Genomic DNA, 18,062 nt, shown 5'->3' on the forward strand with positions numbered 1-18,062 from the left:
CAGAAATCTGCTAACAGTCCTTTAGAGAAGGTGCGATATTTATCTTGCAGAAATGAAGGGGTTCACATAAAACAACAGACGCTTTGGTCTATTATTAACTAAGAGTTATTTTTAGTCATGCATATTATTTTCCTTTGCTGTGAGGTCTTAAAGGAACAGTTCACCCAGAAATCAAAGCTTTGGTCATTTATTCACCCTTAAGTCGCCCTAAACCCATATACTGTGATTTCTTCAATGGATCACAAACGGAGAACTGAAGAATCTTCATGCAGCTCTTATAGTGTCCACGTCTGTCAAACTCCAAAAATGACAAAAACACCATAAAAATGGTCCAAACAATGTCTTTTGAAGTCATTCAACAGATTTACGTGTGCAACAGAACATAGTCTTTATTCATCAAATTTTATCCATCAAATATGGAAACTTCACGAGTCTTCACGTCTCTTGCTGCCATATTTGATTTGCAAGCAATGGTTAATCATGGAATACTGACTTGAATTATGAATTAAGGAACAAAACTCTTAAAGTTGTTTATATAAATATGACACAAAAAGTTTCAACCAAGTCAACTAAGAACAAAACCATAACTTCTGAGGAACCAAGACATTTTCAAAGCTGGCGATTAGGTTAAAGTAACAGAATAAACCTCTAACACAATAACAAACATTTCTTCATTCCTGAGATGTCCAGCATTTACCTCCGAAGCATCCTCGACAGCTTTGTGAATATTTTCTCATTTGCTTCTCAGATTAGGCGATGCTTTCCGAACAGTCTTCCGGAGGCGATCCGAGATAAGAAACTAATAATCCCAGTCCGAGCTCATTTTCTTGCATCAGAGCTTTCCTTCAGTGCGACCCGTACGTGCAGGTGCTTTTGTTCTGACTTTAACACTAAAATTGACTGGAACCGCTAATGACATTTCATCATGGCTTCATTCATCCCGTAACGACCTTCCCAAACACCTCAAAGCAGCAGAGTTTCTCGGGGAGAATTTTAAATTAAGCGAGGCATTGAACAAACAACTAATACTTCAAGTAAAGCATGAAGACAAAATTGAAAGCAACAAAGCTGGAAAATTAGGAAAAGCAAAGGGATAATGTCTGGGGTTTATTATAGAGTGAAAAAACATAATGAAAGCTGTCTAACTATATTCCAGTGTTTAGTTGGAAGTTAGTTAGGAAGAATAATTAGCCTCTTTTAGGATTACGGGCTCCTGGTGTTGGTTCTAATGGAAACGTCTTGACCTTTGATCTCATCTGCAGCAAGTGTGACTTTATCAGACATATATCAGGCTATATCAGACATCCAGCGCTGAAGATGACCCAGTCACTGAGACAGACTCTTGAGCACAAGCCAGTGTGTGTCATTCGCCCCACTTCAGTCAAGGGCCTTGTTTCATCTGGACTGGCCAGAATCTCTTTCCCAGGATGTCTGAGGTTCATTGTGCAGAGGCGTCTGTGATCGTGTCAGTGCCAAGATGCTCCAGCTGTGCTTGCAGAAGGCCGTTCTCGCTCTTGAGCTCCTCCAGCTGAAAGCAACAACACAGAAAATGAGTGTTCGTTCTGAAGATGTAGAGGCTGATGTTTTAGATGTGTACATTTAGGCATTTTCCAGACGCTTTTATCCAAAGCGACTTCCATTGCATTGAAGCAATAACAATTTTACAATATTTTAAAATAAATAATAAAATAAGATAAAAGAAAATTTTATACAAATAGTGCCATTGCTAATGCATACTCTACTGCTTTATCTAGAGGAAGCCTGTATAAAATAAAATAAAGTTAAATTAAATAATATAAAATAATTTAATAAAATCGTATAAGACAAGATCAAATAATTTAATATAAATTAAACAAAATAAAAGCATATATATATATATATATATATATATATATATATATATATATATATATATATATATATATATATATATATATATATATATATATATATATATATATATATATATAGATAGATAGATAGTATAAATATAAATAAAAATAAAATATTATAAAAAATAAATGGACATATTAATAATACATTTTATGCAATTAAATCACTGGAGATATTACATCCTAGTAAAATGTTCACATTAGATTTTAAGGAGGACATACAGTATTTCTGCTGCTTTTTTTATATAAATAAAAAAGTATTAAGTAGGCGTAATCTAACATTATGTTGTCAACCATGAGCTCATTAACATATGCCCGCCCTCATTTACACATTAACAGCTATTCAGCCCACTGATGAACAACAATATGAACTTCACATGTGAAGAGGTTAACAATCACAGAAGCTCATTTGCATGTAGTCTTAAAGGCACAGTAGCAAAAATAGCCTGTTCAATTCTGAGGATCATCAAATAAAAAAAATATTAGGTTATTGCTAAACGTGATGTTAGCTTCATACCTGCCGTCTGAGCAGCTCATTGTCCATCTGCACTCTCTCCACTCCTCTCAAACGCTCCTGCAGCTGCTGGTTATGTTGCTTCAGCTCGCCAATGTAATCACACGCCTTCGACAAGATCCCACCTTTACTCTGGAGGAACAAGAAACACGATGCATTTAAGTCAGAGATGTAGTTAACACGATGCAGTTTCCAAGCATCTATTGTAAAGAACAGGTCAATACTAAGGTCAGATCTTCATTTAGGTGACAGAAGCATCATGCAGCTCACCGCTCCAGTCTTGGTGCCATCCATGCCGCAATCTGGGATGATTTTTGAGAGCGTCACAATCCAGTTGTTGATTTTGTCTCGACGTCGCCTTTCAACTGCACATCAACAAGAAGAAAGATCAGAGGCAAAATCTAGGCCATACTGTCTAAAATTATAACACATGTTCAGTTCTATCAATGCTCTACTGGCCTCTACAGGAGGATTTACATCATCATTCTTCTGTATCAATGTCTTTGGAGTGGACACAGTATTGGTTCTCCAGGTCCAAGTCCTGATGCTTTGCTTTCATTTACAAAGACTAGATTATGATAATTCACTGACCTTCATTATGTTGTGCTCTTCTCCTCTCGTCTCTAGGAGCGCGCAGCGGACTGTCCATTTTCCTACAGTAATAATGGGGGGAAATTAAATAATATGCAATATTTCATATTTTTCTTCAATTTAATATCTCTGTGATCTGCAACTTTAAAAAAAACAAAAAAACAAAAAAACAATAAATCACAAATAAAGAACAGACACTAAACAAAATAAAATGGAATAAAGTATGAAAATTACAAAAAATGCATATGCATTATTTGATATTTCTTGCCTTCAATATCTCAATGTAGGTATTTTTCAAGGCTTGCAATCTTGTCTTTGCAAAACAAAGTATATATTAAAATCGGACAAAAATATGAAAACTAAAAAAAATAAAATAAAAAAATAACTGACAAATGTACTAAAGAAAACTAAACAAAGCTAAAATAAAATAATAAATAAATAAAAATATTACAAAAACAAACAAATAAAGAGCAAATACTACATAAAATAAAATGTAGCTGCCTTTTAGTAAAGTTAATTTTATTAAAGAATACAAATCTATCTATTTGTAATCTATCTCTTTAGCTATGATTTAAAATGTACTGCTTTGGATAATAATAATAATAATAATAATAATAATAATAACAATAATAATAATAATAATAATAATAATAAACAAGATTAATTTTTGTTTGGGATTGATTAATAAGTATAACTCATATTTTAATGTTAAAATACTAGAGACATCCTTGTCAATGCATCCTTTTTTTCTTCTTTTTTTTTTTTAGACAATTTGCACAAAATTTTAATTACAGGTCAATTCTGTCTAAAGTACACTAAGTTGTTTCAACTTAAAAGTATGTTTTGTGCTGCCTTAAGATTTTACTCAAGTTTACTGAACTCAACTCACATAGTACAACTTAACATTTCAAATAGACTACATTTTAAGGCAGCACAAACACTTGAAACTATTTGTTTTACAGTGTAAGCATTTATTTACATTTTATCATGTATGTATTTAAATGAAATCTGCCATTCAGCCACACTACACTCATGATATTGGTATTGTTCATTATTAAAGCCCATATATTGGTCAATAGTGATTATGACAAGCTAGTGTTGTGGATTGGCAGATATCTTCATGTATGATCTCATGGGAGTCCCTTGTGTTCATTAAGTTATAAATTGAACAGCTGCTCTCTGCGACGAGGCCTGACTTTAGCCTAATGACACAACTGTTCTCCGCGTACACCTTCCCTCAGGTACGCTTTAATGAAGTCACGACTCCGCAGAGGGAAGAATACACAACACGGGGTAAAGCATCTGACAAAGCACCATGAAGGCAAGGAAATGCTTTAACGGTGCTAATGCAAAACAACAAAAAGTGATTTTGAACTGAAGATATATTTTATTTACACTACAGGAGGTCTATTCCTCTGTCCCTTTATATTAAAAACACCATTTACAGAGGAAAGGTACTTCAGTATGTAAAGCACAGCAGACTGTACCATTTTAAACTAAAGAGCCACAGTATAAGCAAGGTAAAGTGTGGGAAGTCTGCGCCACCAGTGGCACGAAATGGAATTGCAACCTATTTTGTTTTGAGTCGCCTGAATGGACAGAAGACATAATAATATTGTCTCAAGTAATTACATGAATTTAGATTATCTGCAAAAAAGAAAAAGAAAAAGAAAAAAGGGAACCAAGCATGTATAAGTGTCTGAAATTTGTTTGGAAATGGTCATTATTATTTTTGTAAATCTGTTTGGTGCACACCTGCCAATTTTCTAGTAGAACATTTGTCTTTGATTTTATTCATTCACATACTGTATGTCAGAATATTATTCAAATAATTTGATTCATGCCATTTATTTATTATGTTTCAATTTCTAATTAAGTTACTGGGCAAATATTTACTCAACAAAGTTGCTTATTACTCGCAATAGGCATTTGTTCAGTGCTAATGTGTGGAACAGAAATAACACTCTTTACCTTTAATAGACAGTTTTGCATTTATTTACATTGATTTTGGTTTAAGGGGATGTAAAAGATCTTCTCACCAGTTAAAAATAATTAAATTAAATTAAATTAAATTAAATTAAATTAAATTAAATTAAATTAAATTAAATTAAATTAAATTAAATTAAATTAAATTAAAAACATTTCACATTTCTGTAACTTGAGACTTGTCTGAAATGTTATCGAAAGAAACGAAAGAAAACTAAACAAAAATAAAATAAATAAATAAATAAATGAAATATAACAATGTAAAAAATACATGAACACACAAAAACCACAAATAAATCAAATAATCACATTTGTCATTTAAGACTTTCCTGCGATAAAGTAAATTATATTAAGATTACAAATCTATCTCTAAAGCTATTATTTAAAATGTACTGCTTTGAGAAATAATAATAATAAAAATAATAAAGTAAAAAAATATTCTTGAAAATTACAAAGCTCTATCGCTACAGCTATGATTTAAAATGTAATATTTATATTAAATCTAATATTTTAATTTTATTTTATTTCAGTACTACTAACAGAAATAAAACAAGTTGAACTATTAAAATGACTAAAACTAAAACTGAAAAAAACAATTTCAATTAAAGCTACATATCAATAAAAAAATGAACATAAAAATTTAAGCACATTTAAAATATTAATAAACACTACAATAGCACATAAACACTAAAACAACACTGGTTCAATGCATCTGAGTGCTCGCTATTTAAATCTGAACACAATCCTCTCTCTCTAACTACAGTGGATCTAATGACCTGAAGGATTTGGGATTCTAATGGAAGAAAGGAAGATTAGGACTCTTGTGCAATTCCTTATGCTGCATGAGCTGCAAAAGCTGTACGTGTCGTAAAGAAGGCAATACTCAAACAAAAATGACTGAAACAAACACATCTGACACTTAATTCTTCAGATATTTCTACTGAGCCTATTTTGCAGGATAAGGATGTTGCAACCACACAAACACGTGAGCATCACCCATTTTCACCACACTTCTGCTTCTGCGGTGTGAAAACAGCACCTTCAAACGGAAGCAATGCAAACCACACTCTCCACATGATCCTGTCAGAATACAGAATCATGACAAACAGCCCTGTTTTTACATGGATTTGCCGATGCGCTGGTGGGATCCCAAGGTTAAACGGAGAGCAAGGCACGAAAAAAAATGCAACAGTGCAACATAAAAGCCTGCAGACAATCACTCTCTGAGAAAATCCCATTACAAGTTCAAAAGACAAACCCCCGACGCTGTATAATTTGACCTATAAATGTTTTTTAAATTATAAATGAATGTAGTGGGTTTAAGCACAAGTTACACTTTACAGGACACCTGTGGCATGTAAATGCAGTTTTTTATACTCACACAGTGTATAGATGTGTGCGTGGCGCTATAGTCTGCTGAGAGGCAGAATGCAGAACATCTGAAGGATTCATCATCACGTAGAACTGACCTAAATGAGAGTGAGGACAGATGTTGTATCGCTCCATACTAAATTCACATCATATTTACTGCTGCTGGGAGAACTAAAAGAGTTACTGAGAGTTCGAAGATGGGTGGATGATCTTATCAATGTGCATGTAATGTATATATATGTATATATAAATATTTTGATAATAAAAGCATGAGCTGCATTTGAAGTCATTGTGAAATGCAGATAAACACCCACCTTTGAAATGACAAAATGTCTAAGATTAAACTAATCAATGCATTGCTTTATGCATTACTCAACCTCTCCGTCTATTGAAACATGTTGCATTTGATTCTATTAATGTCAAACGTATATATACCTGCTGTTTGTGTGAATGTAGGGTCAGCTGCTTTCTGTATAGACACAGCCGTCTTCTCTCTAGTATCTTCTCCAGCAGGAGCATCTTCATTACTGAAAGAGTTTTGAATTACTCTCTGGGAGAAAACAGTCGTGAAATATTTTACAACCCACAAACATACCCTTAACATCTGGCTATTTAGTTATAGTTGAGTTTGTGTATTTTTCATTTTCTGCTCTGACATGTCATGTTCTGGTGTATGTTGAATGAAATTCACACTTAACATCACAACATGATGAAGAAGTATAACAAATGGGACGTAAAGGAAAAGTGGTGCTGATGCTGGGATCGAGCTGGTTGCCATGGTGACACGTGTTTATTCCATACCTGCTGGGATCCAGTGAGGTTGGATGCAGAGACCACATTAATTTGGCCTTCGACTTCACCTCTAATCTTCAGTGGCTGATCTGAGACTGGATTCACCCGATACGTCACCTGAGGAGGACAAAGACAGAAACTTTCATAACTAGAGTTGGTTAAAATATAGATTTTTAGATTAATTGTGATTTTTATGTGAACGAGCCAATTTGTGATTGTTGAACATTATGTATAGCCCCATTTCCAGAACTTTTCTTAGGTCTGGAAAAAATACTAGCGGTTAAAAGTTTGAATAATTTAGAATTTTTTTGTTTTTGAAATAAGTATTTTCTCCTCACCAAGGCTGCATTTACTAGTTTAAAAATACAGTTAAAACTGTTACATTCTGAAAAATTATAACAATTTAAAATAACTGTTTTCCATGTGATTACATTTTAAAATGTATTTTATTTCTGTGATGAAAAGCTAACAATTTCAGCATCATTCCTCCAGTCTTCAGTGTCACGTGATCCTTCAGAAATCATTCTGATATGATGATTTGCTGCTCAGTTATTATCAGTTATTACTGGTGCTCAACTATTAAGAGTGGTTCTTATTATAATCAATGTTTTTTGTGGAAAATTTAATGTTTTTGCTCAGGATTCAACTCAAGTCAAGTCAAGTCTGCTTTATTTTCAATTCTTCCACATGTACAGTACATACATACAGAGAATTTGCGTTACTCTCAGACCCCCGGTGCATACAGATAACACTAACAGTAGAGCCTAATAATCTAGATCAAATATAAAATATAAAATACAGCTATACAATAGGGGAAAGTAAAAAAAGACACATAATAAAATTGAAAATACAGTTAAATAAAGCAGCGCAAGGCACATGGCAGATAGAGTGCAAATCAGTAAAGTGAACAAACAGTGCAGATAAAAATATTTTTTAGTGCAACTCCAGGTTATTATAACTGCACCAGACAGCCAACTGCTCAACGTCACTTCTATTTGCAGACTCGTCGCTGTCCTGGATCAGACTGATGAATGTAGTGTCATCTGAAAACTTCAGGAGCTTGACAGAGGGGTCAGTAGAGGTGCAATCCGTTGTGTAGAGTGAGAAGAACATTGGGGAGAGCACACACCCTTGAGGGGCACCAGTGCTGACCATGAGAGTCTAGGATGTGAGTTTACCTACCCAGCCTCACTAGCTGTTGTCTAACTTTCAGAAAGCTGGTGATCCAGTGACAGATGGAGCTAGGAATAGAGAGCTGGGTTAGTTTGGTCTAGAGGAGTGTTGGGATGATGGCGTTGAAGGCTGAACTGAAGTCCACAAACAGGATCCTTGCATAACTCCCAGATTTGTCCAGATGTAGTGCAGTCTCATGTTGACTGCATCATCCACAGACCTGTTTGCTTGATAAGCAAACTGCAGGGGGTCCAGTGGGTGTCCAGTGACATCCTTCAGGTGGGTCAGCACCAGTCTCTCAAACGACTTCATGACCACACATGTTAAAACCACAGGTCTGTAATCAGTAAGTCCTGTGATTTTGGGTTTCTTTGGGATGGGGATGACGGTGGAGCAATTGAAGCAGAAGGACTTCTGTAGTAAAACTCATTCAAGTCTTTAGCAAGTTGTTGATTCTCCTCAGTGCAGGAGGATGGAGTCTTTTAGTTTGAGATGTCTTACTTTCAGTCCTTTCCACAATGAAGCATGCTTATTTGCAAAAACTGGTTTTCCAGATTTTTAGAGTAGCTCCTCTTAATCACTCTGATCTCCTTTATCAGTGTGTTCCTGGCCTGATTTTACAAGATTTTGTCCCTAATCACATAGGCATGCTCTTAGGCCTGATAAAGATGTCTGAGTTTCCAAGTTATTTTAAATTAAAATCTGAACTATTCCAAAGCTTTGACTAGTAACGCACTAATTTCCAGATCTTTATAGGTTTTTCCATTACTTCTTCAACTGTAAAGGTTTAATAAGACAACAGAATATCCATCACATTCAATCCGAACATCCAAACAGCATGTAGTTATGACACATTAGCTGAAATTTGTGAATAATGTGATGCGATTAAGGTATCGCACGACCCCTACAGGAAAGTAATCATAAAAACAAGAGCTTCTGCTATTTTTTTGTTTGCAGTCACAGACCCTGATGTGTAAGGAAAACAGTCATAATTCCCTATAAAGTGTTCGTGGGAAATTTTTAGCATCTCCTGACTGAATTCTCCATTCATCCATCATTCCTGGGATGCAGAGAGCTGTGCATGATCTAATTTAAAGGTCTAGAATGACACAGTTGTTCGCTGACAGAATATGTATTTGTAAATGCCCCTGAACAGCACCCTCGCTCCAATCATCTGTCATGTGACACGCCGCCTGACTGACATGTGACACAGGCCCAGTGCCAATCCCAGCCAAAGATTAGAATCACATGACTGCTAATGGGTGAAACTCAAGAAAACATTTCCCAGGCATTTCTCATCGCCCAAAATAAAGAAATAAATCCTATGTATAAGAGCATTATTATTGTTTCTTTTTTTATTTAAATTTTTATTTACAGGGTATTTTGTGGTAAGATCAGTCAGGTTCTTGGCCGATTTCATGAGAGACAAAATGACAAAATGGGAAATAAACTGTCAGACAAACAGACAAAGAAATTGGTTTAATCTTTCTTTCAAAAAGCTTGACTCTAATAAAGGATTTATCTTTGATGACACTAAAAGGAAACTCACCTGTATTTATTGTGTGAAACTGATAGTGAATGTTGCCATCCACATAAGCTAAAGGATGAGGAAGACTGGCTGCTGCACCTGCATCAAGAAAATAATTCAGCGGATGGGTCCCTTATGTGTTCATTTAAATAAATAAATAAAATAATAAATTATTCATGAGTAATACTACTGATAAGGTAACTAATGTAAAGGTCTCTCAAATAATAAGATGTACAATGTGTAGCATATAGCATGTATAATAAATAATAAGCAAAAACAAACAAAATTGTTTTTTTTAATAAGTTAAATTGCATGTCACCTACTCTAGAAATCTGCTAAATGCATTATTGTAAATAAAGCATGCATATATATATATATATAGAGAGAGAGAGAGAGAGAGAGAGAATAAAGTAAAATATCAGGAAAAAAGAAAACTGCAAAAAAAAAAAAAAAAAAAAAAAAAAGCGCACACCATGGAAAAAAAAGCATGTGTGATGAATACGACTTGATGACAAACATACCTTCAGCTGTTTGTACAAACTTATTTTCTTAATATTTGTGTCTGCAGATAAACTTCTTGTTCCTGAGACACATTAAAGCACAATATGAATATTGAATTACATTCAAAACTTTTTTTCAAAATCACTTTGTTTAACTTCAAGGCAGATGTTGGTCTCTAAAATATTTAAAACAATTTAGAGGACCAGTAAAAGTTTGGTATGTATCCCCATTTGCAGAAGACATACAATGCATCCACCATCAAACTGCATTATTAATATATATTTAATAAATGTGCCTTCACAAACTTACAGTGCATGAAATTCCCTGCATGCATGACACACTTCCCTTGACTTTCTGCAGGAATGTGCATTGCACGAGCCCTGAGCTGCTGGAGGTGTAATGCATTACCTGACTGAAGTGTGTGAGCTGAACTCCAGCTGATCCATCAGTGATCTGACTCTCTCTCAGCTGATCACGGGAACAAACACATCAGTCAGCTGACATGTCTCCTTCTTCATGTGAGGATAAATGGTAAACCAACTCATACTGCATTACTGCCACCAACTGAGCTGGAGTATGGAAATATCATAATATAAGCATTGTATTTAACCTTTTATGGTGCGAAGTTGCCATATGGCAAGAATTAATTTCTACTAATTTCCTTGTTATTCTGAAAATAAAAACACAATATGTTGCAGTATGGTAATTAAAATGGCAGGCCTTGAGGTTGAATGTCTGTCAAAACCTCACACAGAAGACACCTGATAAAGTTCTCCAAAATTGCTCTATTAACCTCTTTTCTTAACATCTCTTTTCAAGGGGGATTTTTGCAGTAAATTAGATATTTTTATGCACAGATTAGCTTTGTCTAACATAGTTTTACAGTAAAGTGAGAAAAAAAAAATGTTTTCCGTATGGCAACGCTGCACCACAGTGAAATTGCAGTGATGTATTTCCCCATTGGGATTTTATTTTTATTATTGCTTGTAGCATCATTATTATTTATTTAAAATAATTTATTTGAAGTGTTTATTGTAGTATAGGTGTATAAATAACAAAATTATATTATAATTATATTATATTATTATTTCTTTTTCTCAGAAAATGAATACAGCAATATTTTTATGAGGGGATGAGTTAGCCTTCAGTGAAGGTTAAATGATAGGGATCTGCTTAGTTTTGGTTTGCAAGTATATAAATCTATACATTTCTAAAATAAATGTGCATTTTTTTTTTTTTAAATAGAAAAGGTACCTTTTTTTTATATCATTATACATTGTGGTACAGCTTTCCCATAGTTGTTTATTATTATTATTATTATTATTATTATTATTTTTATTATTTTCTTGTTTTGATTTATATGAATTAAGCTATTCCATGTAATAATGTGCTTGATTTTTATTTTATTTTATTTTTTATAATTGTTAGAACATAATGCATACCATATTATCAAAAAAAATATATATATAAGTGTATTCAGATTTATTTATTTATTTTCAATTGCTTTGCAATTAATATTTGTGCTATATTTTATCTTGCAAACTATCCATCTTTAGGGCTTAAGAAAAACAATCTTTTGATAATTATGTGATATTTCGAAAGATAAATTAAATACACAGATACACATTATCACCACAAAACTTGAAGCAACTTTAAGAAATCTACACTGAAAATGTATTATTACACAAGACTTAACACAGAAAATAAATCATGTTTCTTTCATTATTGTGACCAGCAGATGTCCTTAAGCTGCTGTTTCGAGCGCTTCAGTCAATCATTTTGCGATTATATTCGGTTGAATCTCAGCAAAGTCATTTCTCTCATAAATTGTTGTAATAATTTCATTTACTGTAGCGCGGTTTAGATCTTCTGTCGACCCCGCGTTTAATAATAACAGTCCCACGACCTTTAACCTACTTATAAAGGAACGATCCGGAGCGCTAGAGTGCAGGAACACTCAGAGTACCTGATTGGCCACTGCTCAGCTTTTGATTGATAGCTCACTGATCTGAGCAATTCTATTGGCTCACAGAATAGGCGTGCTTTAAATCCCGCCTCAAATGGTGTCACACCAGAACCGCTCCGTCTTTCTTCCACTCCGGACCGTCAGAGGAAGAGTCACGATGAGCGGTCGAGTTCTGGTCGGAGTTAAGCGGGTCATTGACTATGCTGTCAAGGTATACATCAGATAATCTCTCAATAAACACACACAGATGCTTTTGATTATGAATAAACTCGAAGTTGCCTTATTTTAGATAGTAAAGATCCAGCTTTAGGCCAGGTGTTCTGTTGAATGAGGCTCGACTTTTTTTTTTTGACTGCGCTGTTTGTTTGCTGAAGGTCATTGTTGTTATTACTTGATATGTCATTGCACGAATTTCTCAAGTATGGTTTTATTAATTGTTTTCACATCTAGTTAGATTTCTATATTACAGTTTGCATTATTAATTTGCCATGGCAACACGTTATGGGTCAACATTAATGGACATTTGTCATTTTCTGTCTGTTGTTTATAAATGTAATCGCGTGTAGGCAATTATATATATATATATATATATATATATATATATATATATATATATATATATATATATATATATATAACGTTACATGTGTATGTGCATCAATTATTTATTGTGTGTGAAAATAGCCTTTTTTCATTTATTAGACGTATTAAAGTGATGTGAAGCACCATTTAACAAATTGTCATGTTGAGATGGGTTGATTTTTGTAAAACAAATCATTTAATAAAAATAAAAAAATAAAAATCGGTAACACTTTACAATAAGGTTCCATTAGTATGTATTAACTAACAATGAACAATACATTTATTACATTATTTATTAAACATTTTTAATGTTAGTTAATAAAAATACAGTTGTTCATGTTAATTCACAATGCATTAACTAATGTTGATTTTAATGATGCATTAGTAAATGTTGAAATTAATGTTAACTAAAATTATTAAGTGCTCTAGAAGTATTGTTCTACTTAGTTCATGCTAACTAAAGTAGTTAACTAATGAAACCTTATTAAAAATTAAATGTGCGTATTATATATATAGATAGATAGATAGATGGATTGATATAGATGGAGATAGATGTACATATCACATATTTTAATTAATGTAGTATGCAGATCATCAACATTATTTTCCATTATTTTATAAAACTGCCTTTTATGTGAAGTAAACATCTTACTACTTAAATGAACATATGTACAATTCTAAGTTGCAGTTAAAAGTGTTTTAAAGCATTGAATTTTCTGTTAGATTTAATTAATCTAAAAGTGGACGAACATGCGATCTAAATGCTCGGTTGCTGGTTTGCTCTTTAATCTTCGGTCTTGTGCTCTAATGTTGAGTAACTACTTTGTAATTTATTGATTGTCAGGTAATATTGATCAGGCTGATTGTCAGTCCAGTGTCAAATATCCCAATTCTGTGTCAGCATGATCTTTTCAAAGCAGTTTATTACGAGCTGGGTATCTTTATTGTGTAGCTATATGAGCTGTGTTTTTGTGAAACCTCTGATCTGGTTCAGTTGTGATCCAGAGAGTAATCCTTTTATAGGGATATTGATCTGGGAAATCTCTGTCCACCTCAGATCCGAGTCAAGCCGGACCGCACTGGAGTGGTCACAGACGGCGTCAAGCATTCGATGAACCCCTTCTGTGAGATCGCGGTGGAGGAAGCCGTCAAACTGAAGGAGAAGAAGCTTGTTAAGGAGGTGGTGGCCGTCAGCTGTGGTCCTCAGCAGGTTCAGGTCAGAAACACTCAAGCTTTCTGGTGTCTCTCCTTGGTGCTGGACACGTAATTTAATTTTTATTGGTGAAGGAACACTGTCTGAAGTTATTGGACGTGATGGAAAAGCTGCCAAAACCTAGGGAAATTATTATTATGAGTTCAAAAAAATGAATGGCGAAACGTCACATTCGTTAATTTATACAAAAAATTCAGAATCTTTTAAGTGATAATGATAATTTAAAAACAACTAGATACTTAATTGCTATGTAAATGTTGTTCTTCTTTTCGTTGCTATTGATCAAGGCAACCTGAAAAAAATGTTTTACAGTTTCCACAAAAAAAAAAAAAAAAAAAAATGTTCAGCATATTAGATCATGTGGCTCTGAAGATTGGGGTAATGATGCTGAAAATTAAGCTGCGCAACACAGGAATAAATTACATTATAAAAAATAAGACCCTGGACCACAAAACCAGTCTTGAGTGTCAATTTTTTGAAATTGAGATTTATAAATCCTCTAAAAGCTGAATAAATAATCTTTCCATTGATGTGTGATTTATTAGGATCTGACAATATTTAGAAATTTTGAAAATCTGAGAGTGCAAAAAAGTTTAAATATTGAGAAAATCGTCTTAAAGTTTTCCAAATGAAGTCTTAGCAATGCATATTACTAATCTAAAATTAAGTTTTGTTATATTTACGGTAGGAAATTTACAAAATATCTTAATGGAACATGATCTTTACTTAATATCATAATGATTTTTGGGCATAAAAGAAAAATCAATAATTTTGACCCATACAATGTTTTTTTTGGCTTTTGCAAAAAATATACGCCAGAGACTTAAAACTTAAGCTTTTATAGTCTAGGGTCAATATATGTTCACATGGAAAATAATTATTTTAAATTATAATAATATTTTACAATAGTACAGTTTTACCTTATTTTTGACCAAATAAACTTGGCCTTGGTAAGCAGAAGAGACTTCTTTCAAAAACAAATAAAAATGTACTGACCCTAAATTTCAAATATATTACATATATGAATGAATAGAAATAACATTCTAAAACAGGAAATCTTTCATTTGAATATTATGATGTCATGTAAAAACCACTAACAGTTCTGCATCAGTTTACTGTTCATTTACCATGTGAGGAAATATTATGAAATCACAGATGATCATTAATCAGCGTCCTGACAGAAATATCTGTGTTGCAGGAGACGATCCGGACGGCTCTGGCCATGGGTGCGGACCGTGGCATACACGTGGAAGTCTCCGGAAAAGACTACGAGACGCTCGGTCCCCTGCAGGTCTCCAAGATTTTCGCTGCTCTCGCCAAGAAAGAGCAAGCAGATCTGATCATTCTGGGTAAACAGGTAGCTGACGGTTAATCATTGCACATGAACAAATGACTGAATATATATGTCAATGCCTTTCATGATATCAAGGTGTTATTTCTCGTCTAGGCCATTGATGATGACTGCAATCAAACTGGACAGATGACAGCAGCGCTGTTGGACTGGCCGCAGGTGAGACATCTTGTTCCCATCTTTAGATTTAGTGATGTTTGGTAAGAAAAGCATCACTGTTAATATGGATTTTGAGCACCTTTTGAGCATTTGTTTTTCTGACGCTGTCTATGTTTTCGCTGCCTGGTTTTTTTTTTAGGGAACCTTTGCATCTGAGGTGAGCTTCGAAGCAGACAAGCTGAAGGTGGTGAGAGAAATTGATGGTGGATTGGAGACCATTAAGATCAATTTGCCAGCCGTGGTGACCGCTGACCTCCGTCTCAACACTCCCAGATACGCCACGCTGCCCAACATCATGGTACAGTAATGCCACGCTGCACTGCACATCACCAGAGAATACAGTACAGTTTTTGCTCTAGCGACTCTAAGGGCATGAGTTAGATTCCCATGGAAAGCCTGAACTGATAGCTTTAATGCAATACAAGTGCTTTGAATAATGCATATATGTAAATATATTAACTACCAAAAACAAATTTCTTAATGTTTTAAAAAAAAGTGTTTTTGTGCTCACCATGGCTGACCAAAAATATAGTAAATACAGAAATATTGTAACTGTTTTCAATGTGAACATATTGTGAAATGATGATTTTTCAGCATCATTACTTCGGTCTTCAGTGTCACATGATCTTCAGAAATCATTTTAATATGCTGAAACATTTCTGATTATTATTAATATCAGTTTTTGCTTTATATTTCAGTGAAACATGAATATTCAAATGTTTGTGGTAAATGAGAACTTTTCTTAAATAAATATGTTTATTTAGCAAGGATGCATTGAATTGATCAAAATTGCTTGTGGAGACGTTTATAATGTTACAACATTTTTTTTATTTGAAATAATTGCTGCTGAACTTTCTGTTCATCAAGGAATCCTGTAAAAAAAAAAAAAAAGAAGTTTCCACTAAAGGATTAAATTAATGTTTTCAACATTAATGATTGAGCACCATTTAAAAATAAAAACAGAGCATAATCGGTATATTAGAATGATTTCTCACTGGAGTAAGGATGCTGAAAATTCAGCTTTGATCAAAGGAATAAATTGCATTTGGAATTAGAATAATATTTGAAAATATAAACATTTTTGCAGTATTTTTATTTATTTATTTATTTTTCAAACTTTGTGTGTGTTTTTGTCTCCTTAGAAAGCAAAGAAAAAGAAGATTGCGAATGTGAAGCCTGCAGACCTGGGAGTGGATGTGTGCTCACGGCTGGAGGTGCTGAAGGTGGATGAACCTCCTCAGAGACAAGCTGGAGTCAAAGTGGAGACGGTCGAGGATCTGGTGGGAAAACTGAAGGAAGCTGGAAGAGTATAGAGGAAGTAGATGCAGGAGGGGCGGTGCAGACTAACACTGAAGGTAAGAATCTAATATGATTATGAAACGTGCCCTAATAACATTTCTCAAAAGCAATTTACACAAATAAATGAAATAAAACACGAGGACTAGAAAAAGACATTGAATTGAACATGCAGAAAGACACCCACTTTTGGTTGAAATACGATTAACATAAAAAAAGTTACGTAGTTCTAATACTTAATAATATATTTCATAGCATTTTTGCATTCGATAACCATTCATAAGATGAAGCATTCTTGAATTCTCCAGAAAAACAAGATTCCTGTCTTCATCTGAGATGATTTACCACTGTTTGTTCAATGCTCGGCCCTATGAATGATTCAGAAGAAATTCTTTCGTCTAGGCCTAATTTATTATTATTATTATCTTTTTGCTTTTTCCACTCCTTTGCAGATTGTAAGTTAAATTATACATTTTGAATCATTAAAATGTAACAGTTTATTTTGTTATTTTGGAAAGTGCATTGCTGAGACATATTATATATTTGTTTTTAAACAAATGAGGTAATATTAGTTTTTTTTGTTAAGTTTTTTTTTTTATATACTGTGTAAGATGCAGGCCGTGTGTAATTCACATATTCTTCTGTCTTTTTTTTTTCTTTTTTTTTTCTCTAGGTCACTGGTGATGGAGCAAACTTTAAAGCCAGTAAAAGTCCAGACCAGACCCATGTAGTTCATGTAGTACCTGCTCCTGTGTGTTTCTGACTCTTATGTTCATGTGGATGCTGAGAGACACTAGTCCATCCCAGCGAGGCCTTGCCACTTTTTCAGTGCATTTTAAGACGAAGTACATCAATATTGTAAGGGACACTTTTGAATGCACCAATAAGCCATTAAGTTTGTTTAATTGATACATTCACTCAAAATCATAACAGACCTTTTCTGTGCTTCCTGTCAATTATTGTGTAATTAAAAACGTGATTTCAAGTGTACTTCAGTTATGTTGATTAAAGATGATCATCATTTTGAATAGGCCAGTGTCTCACAGCATATCGAGAGAGTAAATCACATTACCACAAGCACCTCTGAAAGAGTCCTGATTGTACAGTATCATTTGATGACAATAAAAAGGCATCTTTTTCATATGCA

General features: G+C 33.8%; 2 protein-coding genes across 3 annotated transcripts; one reads left to right on the forward strand and one right to left on the reverse strand.

Moving 5' to 3' along the window:
- Positions 1 to 371: 371 nt before the first annotated feature.
- On the reverse strand, positions 372 to 12,244 carry LOC128030352 (upstream stimulatory factor 2). Of its 2 annotated transcripts, XM_052617901.1 has the most exons (11): positions 12,198 to 12,244; positions 10,658 to 10,917; positions 10,369 to 10,430; positions 9,869 to 9,946; positions 7,156 to 7,263; positions 6,790 to 6,881; positions 6,365 to 6,452; positions 2,998 to 3,059; positions 2,677 to 2,771; positions 2,410 to 2,538; positions 372 to 1,528 (listed from the first exon to the last, which is right to left on the reverse strand). In XM_052617901.1, exons 5-11 carry the CDS (start codon positions 7,191 to 7,193, stop codon positions 1,439 to 1,441), a joined length of 594 nt encoding a protein of 197 aa, XP_052473861.1. In that variant the 5' UTR covers positions 7,194 to 7,263; positions 9,869 to 9,946; positions 10,369 to 10,430; positions 10,658 to 10,917; positions 12,198 to 12,244; the 3' UTR covers positions 372 to 1,438. The 2 variants fall into 2 exon arrangements, with proteins under 2 accessions (XP_052473861.1, XP_052473862.1); XM_052617902.1 differs by lacking the exon at positions 9,869 to 9,946 and having other exon boundaries at positions 10,757 to 10,917.
- A 154-nt stretch (positions 12,245 to 12,398) lies between these two features.
- LOC128030350 (electron transfer flavoprotein subunit beta) lies at positions 12,399 to 18,062 on the forward strand. Its single transcript, XM_052617897.1, has 7 exons — positions 12,399 to 12,525; positions 13,954 to 14,112; positions 15,308 to 15,466; positions 15,557 to 15,619; positions 15,759 to 15,917; positions 16,762 to 16,974; positions 17,589 to 18,062. The coding sequence occupies exons 1-6, from the start codon at positions 12,409 to 12,411 to the stop codon at positions 16,930 to 16,932; spliced, it is 828 nt and encodes a 275-aa protein (XP_052473857.1). The 5' UTR covers positions 12,399 to 12,408; the 3' UTR covers positions 16,933 to 16,974; positions 17,589 to 18,062.

This window comes from Carassius gibelio, chromosome A16 (genome assembly GCF_023724105.1).
Source record: "Carassius gibelio isolate Cgi1373 ecotype wild population from Czech Republic chromosome A16, carGib1.2-hapl.c, whole genome shotgun sequence".
Classification (NCBI taxonomy): domain Eukaryota; kingdom Metazoa; phylum Chordata; class Actinopteri; order Cypriniformes; family Cyprinidae; genus Carassius; species Carassius gibelio.

What these genes read in the sequence shown, in the direction of transcription:
- LOC128030352 (XM_052617902.1), bottom strand. Translation starts at nt 7,193, where the DNA reads ATGTGGTCTCTGCATCCAACCTCACTGGATCCCAGCAG. An exon ending in ACCTCACTGGATCCCAGCAG is followed by an intron (nt 6,882 to 7,155) that starts GTATGGAATAAA and finishes AAACTCTTTCAG; the next exon opens with TAATGAAGATGCTCCTGCTG. An exon ending in CGCACACATCTATACACTGT is followed by an intron (nt 3,060 to 6,364) that starts GTGAGTATAAAA and finishes TTATTACTGTAG; the next exon opens with GAAAATGGACAGTCCGCTGC.
- LOC128030350 (XM_052617897.1), top strand. Translation starts at nt 12,409, where the DNA reads ATGGTGTCACACCAGAACCGCTCCGTCTTTCTTCCACTCCGGACCGTC. An exon ending in TGATCATTCTGGGTAAACAG is followed by an intron (nt 15,467 to 15,556) that starts GTAGCTGACGGT and finishes TTTCTCGTCTAG; the next exon opens with GCCATTGATGATGACTGCAA. An exon ending in CCACGCTGCCCAACATCATG is followed by an intron (nt 15,918 to 16,761) that starts GTACAGTAATGC and finishes TTGTCTCCTTAG; the next exon opens with AAAGCAAAGAAAAAGAAGAT.